Source organism: Pan paniscus, chromosome 7 (genome assembly GCF_029289425.2).
Source record: "Pan paniscus chromosome 7, NHGRI_mPanPan1-v2.0_pri, whole genome shotgun sequence".
Classification (NCBI taxonomy): domain Eukaryota; kingdom Metazoa; phylum Chordata; class Mammalia; order Primates; family Hominidae; genus Pan; species Pan paniscus.
The window spans coordinates 123,707,989-123,730,419 of NC_073256.2; the positions used below are offsets into that span (position 1 = coordinate 123,707,989).

At 36.2% G+C, this 22,431-nt stretch overlaps 1 protein-coding gene across 2 annotated transcripts in view; it reads left to right on the plus strand.

Moving 5' to 3' along the window:
• OXR1 (oxidation resistance 1) overlaps positions 1-22,431 on the plus strand; it is a 489,515-nt gene that overhangs the window by 80,464 nt on the left and 386,620 nt on the right. For both annotated transcript variants that reach the window (XM_034966478.4, XM_057303073.2), the window contains exon 2: positions 10,367-10,527. In XM_034966478.4, the coding sequence (XP_034822369.1) occupies positions 10,505-10,527 (23 nt within the window). In that variant the 5' untranslated portion in view covers positions 10,367-10,504. The remainder of the gene's footprint in view (positions 1-10,366; positions 10,528-22,431) is intronic.

The window sequence follows — 22,431 nt, forward strand, 5'->3', positions numbered from 1 at the left end:
TCAAACTGTTTTAGGGTGTTCTTTGTTTGAAGTAATAATTTATTTAAAAGTTGCTGTAAGGTTCATAACTGTTTAGTTCTCTGGCTATGGTAAATAATTCCTGTAATTTGAACATAAGGATATTTCTGAAGGGGGTGCTTAGGCTAATCACAAATATAGACATGTTGCTGTGATAAATGCTTTAGACTAATTACTGACATGCTCAATTGAATACTAATACCTCCCATGAAATGACTTTAATACAAGTAAAATGACAGCTGCACTGCAGTGAGAGGACACATAAAACCGCATTAGTTTGTCTCCAAGGTTACCATCTGTGCTGATCTGAAGTTTCAATGTGTGGGATTTCTCAACCTGTGCAAAGACTGTATTTTCAGGATAGGTATCAATAGGATATAAAAGCAGCTTGGAAGCTACTTAAGCATTTATTTGGGATACATCCATGCTGACCTTAATCATTCAATTGTTCTAGAGAGACACATATCTGTGTTCTGTTAGAAATTTTGTGCAACGATTGGGGGAATAGAATGTCAGGATTATTTGACTCCACTTTGCATATACAAATAAAAAGATGTGAATTTACATGTTGTACAACTGAACTACATTCTGGATAAAATTGAGGGGCAAAACAGATTTGAAAAATTGGATGACTTCTACTCTAGAGTTTTCATAGTTATTTCATAAGTAATATTCAAGTTTCAAGAAAATATTTAAAAACTTATAAAAGTATAGACATTTTAGGAGTCTAGAACCTATAAATACGGCTCCAAATTAAAGAAATGGTATTTTGATAGTCTAAAAGGAAAAGAGAGACTGCTCTTAGTTCAAAATTGTATAGAACTTAACATTTCTTAATGTAAAACATTTATCATTTTTTCAACAAATGTTGATTGAATACCTTCCCTGTCCTAGGCACCGTGCTAGGCCATAAGTTTGCAAAGTCATTAAAACTTGCTGTCTGTCCTCAAGGAATTTACAATCTAGATGGAAAACAGACCAGCCCAGGTAATTAAACCACCCTTTCTGAAGGTTGTCATGGAATAAGAACAGGATGTTGTGAAAGAACATAGGGGCTGCACATAATGAGGATTAGGAAAATTTGGAAGAAATGATGTGCATGTTGAGATGTAATGAGTTAGAAGTTAGCTGAGCAGAGGGGAAAGGAAAGGGATGAGTGTAGCAGACAAAGAGAAAATAGCACATCAAAGGCCTGTAAGCTGTGGAGACACAGATGCATTCGGGAAAATGCAAACCAGCTTAGCTGAAATATAGTGTGTATTGGGGAGCAGGGGAAAGGAGGTAAGGGTCTCAGTGAGAGAAGGTGGAAAGGAAAGCAGGTGTCAGATCACCTGGAGTCTTGTCAACCATCTCAGGGAACTGATACTTTACTGTGAGGGCAATATAGAGCAATTAAAGAGTGTTGGGGAAGACCTCTATTACCACCAGCATCTCCTTGTTCTTCCTCATGATTGTCGTCATCATCGTTGTATGAACTCACTATGTGGCAGGCAATATCAAGTTAGTTCATGCATTTTTACATAAAATTTTTATCATGAGCTTATTACTACATCTAATATTCCTGTTTTACAAATGAAGAAATAAACAAGGAATGCACTTAGTTTCCCCAAGCTCACAGTTACCAATAAGCACAGTTGGTAATCGCATCCAGGAGTTTCTGACACCATAGTAGTCCCTGCCTCTCTACTCTGCAGTTCTTATGTAGAAAATGACTGTGTTCCACCAAGAGCAGTCATTTTGCAGTGTATTGCAATGATGTATTAGATGACAGCTAAACTGGAAAGGGGGGCTGGTTATGAAGTCATTGTTATTAATCAGGCATCAGAAGACAGTGGATAGAGGTAGTGAGAATGGAGAAAAGTGGATGTATTCCAAAGATATCTCAGAGGTAGAATCAACCAGGCTTAGTGATTAACTGGATGGGTGGAACAGTATACTTCTGGCTTGGACGATGTGTATATTTCAGGAAGTGTATTTGTAAAATCCACTGGATATGTTGGTTCTCCAAGAAGCAGTAATGTCAGAAAGATTACATTTATACATTTCTGGTAGGAATGTAGATTAGTACAACTTCTATGAAAGGGAGCTTACCAGTGTGTTTTAGAATTTAAAATGTGCATAGGATTGACCCCGAAATTTTATGTGTAGGTATTTATCCACAAATATAAACCGATATTATATCATGTGTATAAGGATATACACTGCAGCATCTTATGTAATTGCAAAATATTGCATACAAACTCAATCTCCTTCAGTATAAGATTGGCTGATGAATTAAGGTAAATCCATTCAATGAAATGCTCTAAAATCCTGAATAGGAATGAGGTATCTCTATATGTGTATTGATAGGGAAATATTGTATATGTACATGACTTTATGACTGTATGTATGTAAAAAATAAAGGTGCAGGTAAAACTGTATATGTTAGGCTGCCATTTTATCAAAGCCAAGTAGATGGATAGATATCGAAGTAGATATAGATATAAATCTGATAGCTGGGTACAGAGGACAGAAAAGGGAGAGATATTTATTCTTCAGCGAATATCCTTTTGATTTTACTCTATAAGCATAGATTTCTTATTAAGAATTAATAACAAGATAGCACAAATTATAAAAATTCAAGGCAGAACCCCCTCTTTTAAAATCTTGTCTCTAGAGAAAGTTTACCTTAAGGGAAAAGTAAAACTGTTAGTTTGGTTTCCTTGTTTATTTTGTGCCTCATTAAGAATTTAACTATGGGCTAGGCATGGTGGCTTACGCCTATAATCCCAGCACTATGGGAGGCAGAGGAGGGCAGATCATCTGACGTCAGAAATTCGAGAGACCAGCCTGGCCAACATGTCAAAACCCCATCTCTACAAAAAATACAAACATTAGCCGGGTGTGGTGGCGCATGCCTGTAGTCCCAGCTACTGGGGAGGTGAGGCAGGTGAATCGCTTGAACCCAGGAGGTGGAGGTTGCAGTGAGTCGAGATCACGCCACTGTACTCCAGCCTGGGCGACTCCAGCCTGGGTGACGGAGTGAGACTCTGTCTCAAAATAATAATAATAATAATTTAACTATATAGACAATCAATTTTCACAGGAAAAATAATATCTTTCCCCAATGATTGACTTATATCCTTCCAAAGTCCTGGAGTTCCAAAAATTCATAATTCAAGTGTAAGAATATAATAATGTCACGATTTAAATTATTATTTTTGAGTCATTCAAGTCATATTGTTGCTAACATTTTATTTTGTTCATTTTTTACATTAAATTTTTTTTCTTATTTTTTAATTGGCAAATATAAATTGTATCTATTTATGATATACAACATGATGTTTTGATGTATGTATACATTGTGAAATGGCTAAATCAAGCTAATGAACATGTCCATTACCTCACTAATGTATCATTTTTTATGGTGAGAACATTAAAAAATCTGCTCTCTTAGCAGTTTTCAAGAATGCAATACATCGTTATTAACTGTAGTCACCGTGTTGTGTTGTACAATAGATCTCCTGAACTTATTCCTCTAGTCTAACTGAATTTTGTGTCACTCGACTAACATCTTCCCACTACCTCCAGCCTGCCGCCCCTAGTAACCACCATTCTACTTTCTGCTTCTATGAGTTCTGCTTTTGTAGATCTCACATATGACTGAGATCATACAATATTTGTCTTTTTGTTCCTGGCTGATTTTAGCGTGCTATCTTTCAGGTTATCCAAATTGTTTGAAGTGACAGAATTTCTTTCTTTTGAGAATTGTCCATTCAGGCCCATTGCCCTTTTTTTTTTTTAATGGAGTCATTTGCCTTCTTGCTATTGAATTTGTTTGAGTTCGTTATCTATTTTTTATATTAACCCCTTTTCAGTTATCTTGTTGGAAAATGTTTTCTCCCATTCTCCCTTCTCTTGTTAGGTTCCTGGCTGATGGGATTATTCCAGGATCACTGTGGAATGGGGTTGGATCTGGGTCATGTTACTGCTTCTGGGTATGCAGCAGGGTCCAAGGTTGAGAGGCCTGGTATAAGGGTTCTAGTGGGCACAGATCCCACCTGGTCCCTTGGTGGACTGGGATATCTCCAGGACCTTGGTCCACAGAGCTGGTTCTGGGATAAGGACCTGCTTCAGGGTCCACAGATGGTGGACTGTTACTACATGTGTGGATGAGTGTGGCTCACAGGTGGCTAGGAAGGCTACATCTACACTGCTACTACATGTGTGGATGAGTGTGGCTCACAGGTGGCTAGGAAGGCTACATCTACACTGCTACTACATGTGTGGATGAGTGTGGCTCACAGGTGGCTAGGAAGGCTACATCTACACTGCTACTACATGTGTGGATGAGTGTGGCTCACAGGTGCCTGGGAAAGCTACATCTATACTGTTACTACATGTGGATGAATGTGGCTTACACGTCCCTGGGAAGAAGTGTGGCATCCTCCACGTCCCTGGGAAGGCTCCATCTGGGTCACTATATGGGCCCCTAGACAGCCAATACTGCCCTGGTCTGTGGCTGAGGGGGATTGGAACCAAGTCACGGGGACTGCTTCAGGATCTCCAGCTGAGACTAAGTCTTCAAGTCTGTCTCTGGAGTCATGGACAGGCATGTCTCCCAGCAGGTCCCTGAGCAGACAAGCCTGCTCTCAGATTGCAGCTGAGAGGGGCTGGAGCCTAATGCAGTGCTATTTTAAGACCCACAGGGGGCCAAGGTCAGAGTCAGCCTGCAGGAGCACTGACCAGCTTATCTCCCTCCAGGTCCCTCTGTGGGCAAGACTTGTCTCAAGCTGCAGGTGAGATGGCTGGAACCACTTCTCAGGGTTGTTTCAGGATCTGTTGTGGGACCTAGGTCAGCTGGCCTTCCTGCAAGGCAGGACGTGAGTCTCTTTGAGTCCCTGGGCAGACAGAACGACTTTCTGGCTGTCCCTTAGTGTATTAACACCTGGAGAGTTCTTGGTACTTAGCTAGATGCTCTGGAGTTTGGACATAAAAGACACAATTACTGACCTTTGCAAAAACAAAAGTCATATGAAAAATGCAGTACACATTTTAATGTGGAATGTATTTTAGTTGTAGATTGCTTCAGAAGAGGGGAGATGAGAGAAGCATGAAACTATCTGGCAAGAATTCACAGGATCTGTGGACCTTGTATTGATTCTGGAAGAATTTGGATAAGTGAGATTAGAGGGGAAAGAAAACTTCAGTACAGAGAAGAATCAGAAATGTATAGTATATTCAGAGCTCAGGTATGAGCATTGTAAGTAAGCAAGCTCAAGCAGAGTAGAGAGCCTAGGTTAGGAAATATCAATAAGGTAAGTTTATAGGGAAACCAGAAAACAAGAAAGAGGCTTTAGATTTTATGTGAAAATAAAAAGGAATCCACCTTGTAAAACTCAAAAGAGTCTAATATTTCTTTGATAATTTGTTCTGCTAACATTTATTTGAATCTTTAGCATAAAAGTCTTCTCTTCATACCTCATGCATTTTATTCTTCATTTTATGCCCATTAGCTATTGTAGTGCCCTGAGTGGAATTCAAATATATATGTACCTCATTACCTGCACAGTACATCTCTTAAAACAAAATCCAATGGACCCTTGGATATCCCAGTTTGAAATTATCTATAATGTTTAGTATCCCCTTTGGAATTGAAGCCTAATTTTCTGCAGGCAAGGCGATGTAATTCACTGTGTACGCTTAATGCTTATGGTGCTTATGGTCAAAACCTTGAACCATTTTGGTTCTTCCAAGAACCGTTTTTATAGATTTACTGTTTTAAATATGAAATATAGAAAACCTATATTTATTATGTGGTAGGTTACTTAAACTGATATTCACAGAATTTTAAGATCTTACTGATACAGCAGCATCTAGGTATGCATAGAAGTAGTTTAGAAAAATGTGTCTTTTGCTTAAATAAAATCACTTCACAGAAGATTTGTGAAATGGCAAAGTAATTACAACTAAATGAATTTATTAGAATATAGTATTTTTTTTCAGATGGATTTGAAGCCTAAAATCTCATTCATGAATAAAATGATTAAAATAATTATTTTGGTAAAGTATCATCCCAATAATCCATTGTTGTATTCAAGGACTCTTCACATTTTAATAAATATGTTAAAAGAGAGAGGGTTTATTAAATTCACATCCTATTTTCCTTAATATTGCACTAAATGAATGACCTAAAGAGAACAATTGTGTTTATGCTTATAGCTTATATCATAGCTGGGCATTCAGGGGAAGTCAAATCACTCCATATATTTTTAAATGTTTCCTCTAATATGAAGATATAGTCTTTCTCTTGTGAAAAAGGGACAGATCTCACTCTTAGCAATGTTAGAATTTTGGCTGAAAGCTATGAATTCATATGTAAGTGTGGAGAATGATGTTGGAAATTTGTGTTAAGATTATGAATCACCAAAATGAACAAAAAATTTAAACTCACGTGAAGATTTTAAAGATGTTTTCTCTGGAAAGATTACATTGATAAGCAATCAATCATTTACATGTAATTAAAAAAATAACAAGCCCAATACAGGGTTTTTTAAAAAAATCACATCATAAAAAAGTAAATATAACAGGCTTTTTAATTTTTTTCAACTCAGTAAGCTTTGAGTGCCTGTTAGGCACATTGTGCCTATTCTTGACAAAATAAATCAGATAGTTATAAGTTATAAAAGAAAAGGAAAGATGATATAACAACAAAATGAATGTTAGAGTGATTAGTATAATTGCCATGAATGGTCACTATAAATTTTTTTGTGTGCTTGGATATTTACTTCTTATAAACATGTAAGTTTTTTTTCTTTTTCTTTTTTTTAATTTTTGGTGTCATCAGAAAAAATGCAATTCTTTAATATTTATTTCATTTTAGAAATCTACATATAAGCTTATCAAATTCCAAGTTGGTAGTTATTGCAGGTAAAGGACATTGAGTAAAGAGTGCACTTTTAAACATTATGGCTAGGATCTTAGGAAATTATCCTGAACTTTAAGGACTAAAAACAATACCCTGTCAAAGAAAAAATGCATCAGACAGTTAAACAGCTGCAAGGAAAACTGGATTCCATATTATTGCAATAGAGGAGAGAGACTGAACACAACTCCACTAAAACAAAAGGCAGAAGTGTTTTTAAGTGCTGGATTGAGCTCGCAGAAAAGTTCTAGAGGACATTGAGTGAGGGCATGGTTGGTCAATTTGATTATGCCATCTTTGTTTACTAATTGGCACTTATTTAAATTAGACTTCTACCCTCCCACAGGGAGAGGCAGCTAGCAAAGCTATCTTTTTCAATGGCTACATTTTAAAGGGATGGCTCCCAGGTCCTTGAGCAATACATTACTGGATTATGAAACTGACAGGTGGTTGACACAAGATTTGCATCTCAAAGGGGCAGAGAATGGATTTACAATTGCAAGTTTCCTGAAGTAAATACCCTAAGGAAAAGGAAGTCAGGAGGCCATAGACAGGAAGAAACCCACCTAAAGTTTAGTCAAACTGAGGGAAACATTAAGGCTATCTTGGTCAACTCTTCAGTTATATTAAATTGTACCATGTACATTGACAATATTTGACCATTTTTGACCTACAAAAGCAATGGGTTCATATGGCTCTATCTAAGAGTCTAGGATCCAGTTTGTTTTTGTATTATTTTTACATTCTGCAGAAGCAAACAATTCTCCACTTATGGTTTTTAGTTTTACACTTTCTTATTTCAAAAAGGACTTAGGGGGATTTTATGTGTATTTACATTAAATAATATATATATATGCATATGTTTGTATATATCTGTGTGCTTATTTAAAAAAGGTTAAAATTGAAGTTGGCAAAAATAATAATAAAAAAAAGGTTAGCAGAAGTCTTGAATACTTCCTAAAGAAATGTCACAGGTTTGTTTCAGAGCTTCCCGTAAGTTAATGCAAGGAAAGAAGTGTAGTAAGTTGCAGTAATGACCCTAGGAGAAAAGCAACCCAGAAATTTAGAATAATAGTTTTACAGGTGTTCAGACCTAACACAGTTTTTTCCTTTAAGTGCTCATAAAGGCAACATTTGTGTGTTGGCAACTTGTCCACTAAGCCTAATAGTTGATTTCATAGTCTGGGTTTTTGCTCGTTGATTGTTTTTTTTTAAATGATGTCTCTCAATGCAAACTTGGCAAAACTCCACAGTGTAATTTAGTAAAAGCAATTTGATTAGGTATGAAAATAACAACATCCAGATACACAGTCCTCTAAAGATGGAATTAAATATATCTAGAAGAATGAATTGCATCAGACAATATTCCATATATATGTGTGTGTGTGTGTGTGTGTGTGTGTGTGTATATGTATATATATATGCTTTTTTTTTTTTGGTAAACTGAACCCTCGATAAAAATCCGGCAATACAGCTTGGAAATTTTTGAAGTTAACTGTTGTGGTGTCAGAATTTGGAGTTCCTTTGCCTTTACAGATGTAAGTCTTGCTTTATTCCTTGATAGCCACTCATATGCGCTTGTATGCACACAACAATTTTCAGAGTGTGCTTTCTTTTTGTGCTTTTTAAAAAATATGATGGCCTCTATGTTAAATGGTGAGTTTTTTATATGTAAATATTATATTTTATTAATCCTTGTATCATTAATACTAAGAGTAATAGGGCACGAGAAATATTTTGTTTGCTTATGAATGACTTAAGGAAGCTGAAGTTTGATATTTAAAATTATAAATATAAAATGTAAAATTGTCAGTAAACAATGGACTGATTCCATCTCTCCTTTGCCCCATGTTTTCCACTTTGCAGTAAGTAAAAAAACCACAAAACTTTGGGGGTCAAGGTCACCAAGTCTCAAACGTGGTGGCAGACGCTGCTAGTTTTCTGCCAGTATCCACTTCCCCACCTTCCTTACCGACAGGCACTTTGGTCTACGGTTAGGACACTAGATGCCCGGAATAATGGCTGCATTTTCCAATTGTCTTTAGAGTAAGAGTGGCCAAGTATCTAAACTCAGGCCAATAAAATGTAGGCAGAAATGTCACGTGTAAATGTTAGGAAGCATCCTTCTTTTCTTCCTCCTCCTTTCTGCTGGCAGGAATGCAGACATGTTCGCTGGAGCTCAGCAACCTCTTGGACCATGAAGGCAAACACATGATTGAGAAGGGTGGACTACAGGAAAGAATACACCTCCTTCCCTGGTGTCCATGGAGTTGCCATATATGCCTTGGCCTTCTCAGGTCGAGATTTATTTGTATGAAAGAAAAATAAACTTTTTTCTAAGCCACTTTATTTAGTGGCTTTTTCTTAAACTTGTAGCCAAGCCTAATGGTAGTCATTTGGGGCACATCTTTGGAAATCCTTCCCAACTCCCTGAGACTGGGCTGAAAGCCCCCTCTTCTGTGCTCCCACATGCCCTGTATGTGCCTTTATTAGAACACTTTCCCTATTTTATTGAAATCATCTTATTTTACATAAAACATTATTTAAGCACAAGAACAATGTCTTATTCATTCATCCCTGAGCTAAAGCTAGGATAGTGTATGTTCACATAGGATATGCTCAATAGGTATTTGTTTAATTGAAAAACACTGGATTAATGACCTGACTGAATAAAGTGCTAACAGTACTATGGAATTAATTTGATTGATTTTGATTCAAAATCATAGGACACTATAGTAGATGTCAAAATACATGTGTGGAGATGTTTGTCATATTTGTTACATACATAACACCCTGGCTTATCTCCCCCATGTTAATCAATATAAATCATTTTTCCTATTATTTAGCGAATACTTTAATTCACTAAATTATTTAGCGAATACTTTAATTCACTAAATTATTTAGCGAATACTTTAATTCACTAAATTATTTAGCGAATACTTTAATTCACTAAATTATTTAGCGAATAATTTAATTCACTAAATTATTTAATGAATAATATTTTGTTAAAGCCTTGGGTGTGATGGCAACTTGTGTCATGGAATTCTTTTTCTTTCTTTCTTTCTTTCTTTGCTATGGGCTAATCAGGATCTTTGTTCTAATCTTTTTATCACAGGTATATAAAACTGATTTGGAGAGTATAACCATATGAGAAAATATTTGGTTCCTCCAAATCACATTCTCTCATTTCCCTGAATTCTCTACTTCAGAGATTGAACATTTTATTAACTGTTCAGATGGTTTTAAAAGTAAAGCATTCAGCTTATCATATGGTTGGTTTAATTTTATCTTTGGTTTATTACATGTCTTATATTTTAAGAAAAAGATCATATTTTTTGTGTGTATCTTATACCATGACAAAACCATTGATGTGGATGAAATAAATCTGTGACAAACCACATAGACCAGGTACTAGAGATATTCATTTATTTCTTTTCTTTATAGGTCCTCTCAAACTGTGAGTAACTAAGTGGTTTGTGCATCATTCCAGAAGCAAAGCTAAAATTTTTAGCGGTGTTATCGACTTGACCTGCTAATTTCCTGTTCTGGAATCGAGAGAAGACTCCTCAACAAGTTGCTGCAATGTCTGTATCTAATCTATCATGGTGAGTGAATGGTTTTCTTGCCTTAAATGTAAATGAAAATATATCATGAGCAGTATTTTATGAGGGAGTCGTACAGGCAGAACCTGGGCAGAGAGAAAACTTAAAAATCTGGTTTCCAAAGATTATTGTCCCATGTTAGCGTAAAGAAAGCAATCTAGGATTAGATTGCTGACACTTTCAGTGCTATGATATCCGGGGGCTCTGGAAAGGATTGAAGCCTCACACTGAATCCCAGTGACCTCCAATACCTTTCTTCCCAGCACACCCTAGGAGAGAGAAGTAATATTATATCCTTTCAGTATTCCTTGCTATCGGTATATTCCCAGATATAGGACTAGCAAGCTATATGGGTGGCTGTCAGTGTGGGGTAGATATTTGCTCGTCAGTACTTCTTTTCTTCAGGTTTTATATTTCAACAAATCTACCCAGATTAAACTGAATAGAACTGAAATACGGAAGAGAAAAATTTTTTATAGATGCACATCTCTAAATAGCTGGCATTCTAAATAATCTTTGACTTTCAGTGCATGTTTAAAAGCTGTTTGGGATTTAAAAAAAGAAGTGTAAGGATATTTTTCTGACAAAAAATGAGCTTTTCTATAGCAATGAAGAACAGTACTAGTAGGGATAAATTTGAAGGTATTTTATTGAACTTTGACTTTTTTATATGAGATGAGTAAGTGACATTTATATAAATTTATATAAATTTACAGTATTCAATACATGAATATAAGGAAAATCTGGTAATTTTTTCCATTTCTTTAAGAATTCATTTTATCCTTGCTCTTCAATTTGTGCTGGAAATGTAGATAGCATCAGATTAAACAGTTGTTACTGGCTCAACTTAGCTCCATAAATTTATTTTTAGTGAAGTCAGCAATTTTTTTAGGGCAAGGATGTAATTATTTGTTTAGATTCGGAGTCATGTTTCTGAAGGACCCACTGTTCATAGACTCCCTAGTAGATATCCTTGGATCTTTTGGCCTGGGTGCTAAGAATCTCAGTTTGAAAAAAAAAAAGAATTAAAGAAACTAAAGTATAATCAAACAAATTTCATTTAAACTGTGAATTATTACTGCACAGTATGTTTTCTTATTATATTATTATTAAAATTAAAAGTTTTTAAAAATGTAATTTTTGTAGAACCTGTGAGTCATTTCGAGCTCCTGGGAGACCTTGACACGTTTCCTTAAAGGAATTATACTCCTGGCAAATTGTGTGTAGGAGATGAATTCTCAAAAAGCAGGGAGCATGTCAAAGAAGGGGGAGGGGATGGTTGGGGAAAGGAAAAGGAAAGGGCAGGAGATTGAAACAGGTATGATTGTTGTATTTCAAGATAGTGTGCAGTGCAGTCTGGTTCACAGGGTCAGGGCAGGACTAACATTGAGGCCTGGCCTCGGTGCATACTTCTATTAACTGCTTTGATGTGATATGAGGATATGATTGTTGCTCCAAAACCCAGTGAACTCCACAAAGAGAGAGACTGCATGTCATGGTTCCAGCCCAATTGTCCAGCACAGCACCTAGAATTTAGTAGATATTCTGTAAGTGCATGCTTGGAAATGAGTGAAAAAATGCAAAGCAGGTAATTCAATGGTAAATAAATGTTATCCTTCTAAAAGAAAGCTTTAAATTGTGAGGCTATCTTATAGAATTCATCTATGTGGAATTTGTAAGAATTCTTTCCATGTTACAGCTTCAGATTTTATAGAAATGATTCTTGGATATTTTTATCAGCACTATCCTCGATTCTAGCTAGTGTTCTGCATTAGATTTCCATGCAGGGAGCTATTAATTTGTTTTACCAGTGTCACCCCCACCATGCAGCTGTGAGGTATTTGGCATCCTCATTCTCCCACTTAGCATTTGGGTTGCCCAAGTGCTGGCAGCAAAGGAGACAAGAAAGTAAACCTAAAACATGCAAAACGAGTCACTGATTTATGTCAGTGATACCTAGTTTAGACATCGTTAACCTTCTTTTTTTTTTTTTTTTTTTTTTACAATAACCTTTGTAATTCTTCTATATTCCTAACATCTTCTAATTTTTATTTTGGGGATTATTGTTTTATAAATATTTTAGCAGGAATGCACAGTAACTCATCATTACATTAATTTAGTTAAGCTGTTATAGTCCCTCATCGGGCTCTCTGTTTTGAAATCCAGAAACAAAGACATGAAAATATTGACTGATATGGGAAAATTAACTGGGTTGAAAGATTATTAATTTAAAATAAGACATGTAACATTTAAGTGTATGCCATGCTTGATTTAGCCTGACTAGTGCATTCTCTAACTGTTGTGGAAAACTACACGGGAATCTAAATCAGAAGTTTGGCTGATAACCATATAATCATAACAAGGAGAGCTACGTGCTTCCAGTGTTCAAAGGAATCAGGATAGGATACACTTGGCAGGATACACCTGTCAATAAAGGATCCACCTGCTAAACACAGAGGTCAGCCTCGCAGGGCAGCTTCTTCGTGTCTAGGAGTTGGATTAGCACTGCCAATGTTTGTCCCGATGATTCTGAGTTCCACTTCTGCCAGACTCTGTCTGCTTGGCTGTCTTGTCAATGTTGCCACTGAGCTTCTAATCAAAACTTCCTGCAATCTGTGAACAGTGTAGTCTGCCTACTATGACATCGTATTAGTTGACCATATCCACGTGTTGATTTTAAAAAGTAACTCAGAGGTTAATGTGGGAAGTGCAGGATGCCTGTTGTGACTCTCGTAGAAAACCTAGGAATTTTAAAAGCATAGGTTAGTATAGTTACAGGCATATTTACAGATACCTAAGCAATTCTCCCAGCTTTTAAATACCCTGTATAAGAAAGTTATCTTTTTACACATTAAAAAAACTTCTTGCTCTAATAGTTATGTGTATGATACTTGAAAAAAATATATAAATAATTTAGCCATTTCATGTAAAATCTAAGAAATATATTTAATCTAGGAAACTTCCAAGTTTCCAGGAAACTACAGTCTCAGTTGGAAAAAAGGAATAGTGGAACTTGATTGTTTCATGAATCTTCCTATTTAGTAAATAATGATCAGAGAGAGACAATGAGTAAGTTGATGCTGGTTGAAATAGAAACAAAGGGATGTGCAGAATCTGTTGCAGAAAACTATGAATAAGTGACAGGTTCCAGGCTAATCTGAGGGAAAGAATTGTTTCTGGTAGCATGGATAAGTAATTGGAGACAAAATACTGGTCAGCATATGTACAGTAACACTAAAATAGCGGGAACTTAGTGTGTAGTAGGGCCTGGAGATTAGCAAGGAATTGGTTTAGTAGTGGAGGGTCTCAGTATGTTGACAGAGATCCCAGTGAAGGCTCAACTGATTTTGCAAGATGACATCTTTTTGACCCAAATTATTTTTCACTATGATGCCTGCACACACTTTAATTTTGGTCCCCAAATCTGTTAAAGACTGGACAGCATCTTGTGGAGGTGATAGTAATTCTTCTAGAGCCATGTATGGGGGAAAGAAGTCACTGGATGAAAGGCAGAATCCAAGTAGCCACTCAAAAACTAGTGAGCATCTATAACATGCCATGTCCTGTGCTAAGCACAGGGAAACAGTATTGGTTAAAAGTAATGACTGCTCTTTTTGGAGCTCATTTATAAGCCAGAAGACTGATAAGTGATCAAATAGCTCTGATTTAATGTGATAAGCGCTTTAAAAGATAAAAGGTATGTGCAGAATGTGTTTGAAAACAAAAGGGATATTTGTTTTTCCTGCTTGGGATGAAATGACTTATTTTGCAGAAATACAAATACACCTCTTCCATTTATTCCTAAATATAAAGAAATAAACTAATTGCAAAGGGTCAAACACTACAGAAAAATTATATAGCAGAAACTAAAAATGACCTAAATCTTATCATTCACAGAAAACCATTGTTTAAAACATTTATGTATATTATTTTCTGCATATATTCACTGTTTTTTTTTTTTTGCAAAATTAGACTCAAACCATGTATGATACTTTGCCATCTTCTATTTTTAGTGAACAGTTTCTATGGCCCTCACTCCATTTGGTGGATATAGAGCCACATCATCACCTATAGAGGCTGGTGTATCACTGCAGGGCAGTAGTGTTGTTTAGCCATCTAGGTTGGACCTTCAGATAGCTTCCACTTTTCTTTTATACTATTGTAAATATTTCTGCTGTGGGGAAAATTATTCAGAGATTATTGGTCACAAAGTACTGTGCCATTCAGGGTATGCAGCAGAGCCCTATCTTGTTGCAACTACCAGGATTGTAGACATCAAGGCCCTGGAAGAAATAATGTTTCTGCGAAAGAGTCTTGTTAATTCATCTTCTTTTTTTTTTTTTAGTTTTAGAAAAAGGTCCATTATGTATGCTCACCCTTCTCCCAGATTTAGTTCCTCATAAACATCAAGTAATGTGCTGGTAACTGGGAAATACTGCAGTTGGTTAGTAGAATTTTATCAGAAGTCAACAAAATATTCCGTTTTGCATGCCTACAGATTGGAAAAATAACAAAGCCTAAGTTGGGTAAGTTATTAATGTTTTGACTAAATTTAGAAATGGTGAATGATCTTCATTACATATACATATCATTTAAAATACTATTATGAATGTTGGCAATTTCAATAACACTTTAATAGGAAATAAATACATTTGAATTATTCTCTTTATCCAAAAATAATGATTTTTTTTAGGCTGGGTGCAGTGGCTCATGCCTGTAATCCCAGTACATTGGGAGGCCGAGGCGAGTGGATCACTTGAAGTCAGGAGTTCAAGACCAGCCTGGCCAACATGGTGAAACCCCATCTCTACTAAAAATACAAAAAATTTGCATGGGTGGTGGCGCACACCAGTAGTCCCAGCTACTCAGGAGGCTGAGGCAGGAGAATTACTTGAAACCAGGAGGCAGAGGTTGCAGTGAGCAGAGATGACACCACTGCACTCCAGCCAGGGTGACAGGGCAAGACTCCATCTCTAAACAACAACAACAACAACAAAAACAAAAAAAGTAATAATTTTTTTTAGAATTTTAGAGTTGAGAAAAATGCAAAATTAGAAATGCGGAAAGTTTGCTTTGTCAGATTATTCACATTACTTATAATATTTATATCTAACTTCTTATTTAATGAATAAATGAAGAAGTTGAATCATTCTATATTGTTCTTTGGCACCTGCATTTAGGATGAGAAAATTCTGGAGAGACAGAAGCAGCCACTTCATTTTAAGGAGGTGGAATGGGGAAATCGAACTCTTCTCTCAAAAATTGCTATAGCCACTGTTTTGCAAACTACTTGTCCTATTTGTGCTGCTAAATTTCAGGCTCCCAGGGACAATACTAATGTACTTGTATTTGCAATGGCAGAGGAAGTAGAGACTTGAACTGTCTCTATTTGTGGAACAATCAGGACCTGCAGGGGGAACAATGTGGATAAATAGAGATTGTAAGGGAAGTTATTAGCCCCAGTTTTATAGTAAAGGAGGAAAAGTCAGAATTTTGAAGGGTCTATTGTTGTCAAGAAGGAAAAAATAAAGAGAAAGGTTAGATATGAATATAAGGCTGATATTTCTAATTTTTTTTAAAAGGAGACCTCTGTGTGATAGGAAAAGCTTAGTTGTGAGATAATATGAGTATTTCTCAGTGGTAAGTTCATGTTGAATGAATGACTGTTTCATTACGGTACTGAGAAGAAAGTGGGTTTGAGAACCTGAAACCAAAGAATCTTCCTGTTAAGTGGAAATGGTCAGCTTGTAAAGGAGCAGAGACAGAGTAGAGTAACTCAAGTTTAGGGGAGCATAAATTCAGAGAAAATAACCTAGGAAGAGAAAAAAAAAAAGAATAGAATAGCCAAAACAAAAGCTCAAGAGGAATGAAAAATGTGTCCTCCCAAATTACATAAAACTTTAAGGTAAAGTATCATTATTTGGGTTAAAGTTAAATTTAATGAATTCTACAAAATGCCAATGTCTTTCTATTCAAAATATGCCTTTTCAAATTGAAAGTCTTTCATTAGTAAAATGATTAATACTATTTTGATTTGGGATTGACACTTTAATTAAATACACTACATTTTTAGAATCCGCAACCATTTTTTGGCTTTGAGCTATGTGCCTTTAGAATAACTTTTTAAAAATTAGACATTTATAAGAGACTTGGATATTTTTCTTCTTGTATCTCCCTCAAATTATTTCTCTTTGAATAGTCAAATAATTAGTAAAACACTATATTTTAATTTTGTCTTTAAAAACTCATGCCAACTAGACATAAATCATATCCTTGAAAGGAATTGCTTGGTAAGTTTTGGTCTAGATAGAGGAGTTTGATTTCCTGTGCATTTAATGAGCCTGAGGTTGCAGGTTCAAACCTCACAGGGACTAATAAGTTCTATTCTCTTTCTTTTCCAAAGCCTACTAGACCTGTAACCTTGACCAGCCCTCCTTCTCAAACTTGCCATTGGTCATAAGTAATTAGAAATAATTGATTGATTATCACCAGCTTACAACCAGGTTTGGGGAAAAATATAAACATGAAAATCAAGTGTTCTTTAGGGGTTGATAATGGGTCACATGTATCATCTTCCTTTTGAATATCATCCAGGTCAAGTAATTTAGATTTATGCTTTGAAATAAGACTTTTCATCATTCTCAAATTAATCATAATTTACTTTCTTGTGGAAGATCTACAGTGAATTATCACACCAATATTTCCTTAGACTGTAGAAGCTTTAACATAAAACTGGGCAGTCCATTCCAAACCTTAAGGCTAGAGTTTCTAAACACCACCCATTTGTGGACTTGAACAATTAGGTAAAAGACCAGCAAATCATCTACGATATAATTTAGTTATCAAAATAGATATGTAGGCTAAGAGATGTTACTTTCAGCATGATCAAATACAATTGACTGTCAAATCTTAAACACTATTTTCTATAAGTGTATAAAATTATCAACATTGTGTTATCCTAGTAAAAAAAAATAAAGAGAAAGGTTAGACATGAATATAAGGCTGATATTTCTAATTTTTTTTAAAAGGAGAACTCTGTGTGATAGGAAAAGCTTAGCTGTGAGATAATATGAGTATTTCTCAGTGGTAAGTTCATGTTGAATGAATGACTGTTCCATTACGGTACTGAGAAGAAAGTGGGTTTGAGAACCTGAAACCAAAGAATCTTCCTGTTAAGTGGAAATGGTCAGCTTGTAAAGGAGCAGAGACAGAGTAGAGTAACTCAAATTTAGGGGAGCATAAATTAAGAGAAAATAACCAACGAAGAGAAAAAAAAAAGAATAGATACATTCTCCATCTTCTTTCATGTATTACATTTTGTTTGGTTTTTATTTGTTTTTAAAATTTCCAGCTTGATTATAAAACTATTCCAGTTTAAACAATCACTTTTCATTACCATTATATGGTCAATAAAAGAATTCAATGCATTCATTTACACTTAGTTTTATGTTTCCCTTTTTTTTTTTTTTTTTTTTTTTGAGACGGAGTCTTGCCCTGTTACCCAAGCTGGGGTGCAGTGGTGCGATCTCGGCTCACTGCAACCTCTGCCTCCCGGGTTCAAGGGATTCTCCTGCCTCAGCCTCCCAGGTAGCTGGGACTACAGGTGCGTGCCACCATGCCCGGCTAATTTTTTGTATTTTTAGTAGAGAGAGGGTTTCACTGTGTTAACCAGGACAGTCTCGATCTCCTGACCTCGTGATCTGCCCGCCTTGGCCTCCCAAAGTGCTGGGATTACAGACATGAGCCACCACGCCCGATCTATGTTCCGCTTTTAAGGGTAGGTTCATTGATATGAGCTTTGAGAATAATTTAAAGTTAGTTTATGAATGAATAATTTTAAAATAATTCTTGCTCAATTAGAGATAAATTAGTATAATTTATTTCTAAACAGGCAGTATATTATTTTTATTAAATTAGAATTTAAAAATATTTATATTCATTCATTTCTTTATTCAACAAATTTTTGAGCATCTACATTGTACAATTTACTGTTTTCAATGCTGTGGAGAGAATGATGAATGACACAGAAATTTCTGCTCTCATGAAGCTTAGATTAATTTTTGTCTATATCTGTGCTGAAGACAGATATAGATAAAAAATATGTCAGCATGACAGATAGTTATATGTATTTTGAAGAATAAGCAGCTCATAAAGATAGAGTATGATGGTAGAGGATTGGGGAGTTGGTATGAAGAGGCTCCTCAGAAGTGACATTTAAGCAGAAATGAACTATACAACTCTTAGAGGAAAACCATTTCAGGCAGAGAAACAGAAAGGACAAAGAACCTGAGACTGAAAAGTATCTGGTATGCTTGGGGAACTGTCTAGGAAGCCAGGTAGGTGGAAAACAGCCAATAAAGGGGAGAGTCCCAGGAACTGAGCTTAGAGAGGTAGCAGGGAGGCATGTAGGCCAAGAGAAAGACTGGAGTGTGTTCTAAATGTGATGGGAAATTTTGCCCTCCCTTACTAGGTTACAGGTGAGAGTTCATATGAAATGTAAATTTAGAGAAATTCAGTGATAGGAATAATTGAGTGTTGAAAGCAGAGTCTTGACACGATCTGATTTCTATATTCAAAAGGATTTCTCTATGTTCTTCAAAGTTTATGAAAATAATTCATATTATATCCTTAATATAAACATATGACAGAAAAATAAGATATAATAAAAAAAGAAAAGATACCAAGGTAATGGAAAACCATTTTCATGAATATAACCAGTTTCTCATTATTATACATTTTAAGAGATTCGACAAATCTGACACATCTGAATAATTAAGGACATGGTATGTGTTTTGTTTTGTTTTATTGCATTTTATTTTATTTTTTATTTTTATTTTTTGTTTCTTCTTAAAAAAATGGGATATATGTGCACAGTTTTCAGGTTTGTTACATAGGTGTATGTGTGCCATGGTGGTTTGCTGCACCTATTGACTCGTCCTCTAAGACCCCTCCCCTCAACCCCCACCCCCCAACAGGCCCTGATGTGTGTTGTTTCCCTCTCTGTGTAAATGTGTTCTCAATGTTCAACTCTTACTTATGAGTGAGAACACACACGGTGTTTGGTTTTCTGTTCCTGTGTTAGTTTACTGAGGATGATGGCTTCCAGCTTCATCCATGTTCCTGCAAAAACATGATCTCATTCCTTTTTCTGGCTGCATAGTATTCCGTGGTGTATATGTACCATGATTTCTTTATCCAATCTACAGTTGATTGGCATTTGGGTTGGTTCCATGTCTTTGCTATGGTAAATAGTGCTGCAATAAACATACTTGTGCATGTGTCTTTAGAGTATAATGATTTATATTCCTTTGGGTATATACCCAGTAATGGGATTGCTGGGTCAAATGGTATTTCTGGTTCTAGATCCTTGAGGAATCACCACAGTGTCTTCCACAATGGTTGAACTAATTTGAATTCCTACCAACAGTGTAAAAGCATTCCTATTTCTCCACAGCCTTGCCAGCATCTATGGTTTCCTGACTTTTTAATAATCACCATTCTGACTGGCATGAGATGGTATCTCATTGTGGTTTTGATTTTCTTTTTTTTTTTATTATACTTTAAGTTTTAGGGTACATGTGCACAATGTGCAGGTTAGTTACATATGTATACATGTGCCATGTTGGTGCGCTTCACCCACTAACTCGTCATCTAGCATTATGTATATCTCCCAATGCTATCCCTCCCCCCTCCCCCCTCCCCACCACAGTCCCCAGAGTATGATATTCCCCTTCCTGTGTCCATGTGATCTCATTGTTCAATTCCCACCTATGAGTGAGAATATGCGGTGTTTGGTTTTTTGTTCTTGCGATAGTTTACTGAGAATGATGGTTTCCAATTTCATCCATGTCCCTACAAAGGATATGAACTCATCATTTTTTATGGCTGCATAGTATTCCATGGTGTATATGTGCCACATTTTCTTAATCCAGTCTATCATTGTTGGACATTTGGGTTGGTTCCAAGTCTTTGCTATTGTGAATAATGCCGCAATAAACATACGTGTGCATGTGTCTTTATAGCAGCATGATTTATAGTCATTTGGGTATATACCCAGTAATGGGATGGCTGGGTCAAATGGTATTTCTAGTTCTAGATCCCTGAGGAATCGCCACACTGACTTCCACAATGGTTGAACTAGTTTACAGTCCCACCAACAGTGTAAAAGTGTTCCTATTTCTCCACATCCTCTCCAGCACCTGTTGTTTCCTGACTTTTGAATGATTGCCATTCTAACTGGTGTGAGATGATATCTCATAGTGGTTTTGATTTGCATTTCTCTGATGGCCAGTGATGATGAGCATTTTTTCATGTGTTTTTTGGCTGCATAAATGTCTTCTTTTGAGAAGTGCCTGTTCATGTCCTTCGCCCACTTTTTGATGGGGTTGTGTTTTTTTTCTTGTAAATTTGTTTGAGTTCACTGTAGATTCTGGATATTAGCCCTTTGTCAGATGAGTAGGTTGTGAAAATTTTCTCCCATGTTGTAGGTTGCCTATTCACTCTGATGGTAGTTTCTTTTGCTGTGCAGAAGCTCTTTAGTTTAATTAGATCCCATTTGTCAATTTTGGCTTTTGTTGCCATTGCTTTTGGTGTTTTAGACATGAAGTCCTTGCCCACGCCTATGTCCTGAATGGTAATGCCTAGGTTTTCTTCTAGGGTTTTTATGGTTTTAGGTCTAACGTTTAAATCTTTAATCCATCTTGAATTGATTTTTGTATAAGGTGTAAGGAAGGGATCCAGTTTCAGCTTTCTACATATGGCTAGCCAGTTTTCCCAGCACCATTTATTAAATAGGGAATCCTTTCCCCATTGCTTGTTTTTCTCAGGTTTGTCAAAGATCAGATAGTTGTAGGTAAGCGGCGTTATTTCTGAGGGCTCTGTTCTGTTCCATTGATCTATATCTCTGTTTTGGTACCAGTACCATGCTGTTTTGGTTACTGTAGCCTTGTAGTATAGTTTGAAGTCAGGTAGTGTGATGCCTCCAGCTTTGTTCTTTTGGCTTAGGATTGACTTGGCGATGCGGGCTCTCTTTTGGTTCCATATGAACTTTAAAGTAGTTTTTTCCAATTCTGTGAAGAAAGTCATTGGTAGCTTGATGGGGATGGCATTGAATCTGTAAATTGCCTTGGGCAGTATGGCCATTTTCACGATATTGATTCTTCCTACCCATGAGCAAGGAATGTTCTTCCATTTGTTTGTATCCTCTTTTATTTCCTTGAGCAGTGGTTTGTAGTTCTCCTTGAAGAGGTGCTTCACATCCCTTGTAAGTTGGATTCCTAGGTATTTTATTCTCTTTGAAGCAATTGTGAATGGGAGTTCACTCATGATTTGGCTCTCTGTTTGTCTGTTGTTGGTGTATAAGAATGCTTGTGATTTTTGTACATTGATTTTGTATCCTGAGACTTTGCTGAAGTTGCTTATCAGCTTAAGGACATTTTGGGCTGAGACGATGGGGTTTTCTAGATAAACAATCATGTCTTCTGCAAACAGGGACAATTTGACTTCCTCTTTTCCTAATTGAATACCCTTTATTTCCTTCTCCTGCCTGATTGCCCTGGCCAGAACTTCCAACACTATGCTGAATAGGAGCGGTGAGAGAGGGCATCCCTGTCTTGTGCCAGTTTTCAAAGGGAATGCTTCCAGTTTTTGCCCATTCAGTATGATATTGGCTGTGGGTTTGTCATAGATAGCTCTTATTATTTTGAAATATGTCCCATCAATACCTAATTTATTGAGAGTTTTTAGCATGAAGGGTTGTTGAATTTTGTCAAAGGCTTTTTCTGCATCTATTGAGATAATCATGTGGTTTTTGTCTTTGGCTCTGTTTATATGCTGGATTACATTTATTGATTTGCGTATGTTGAACCAGCCTTGCATCCCAGGGATGAAGCCCACTTGATCATGGTG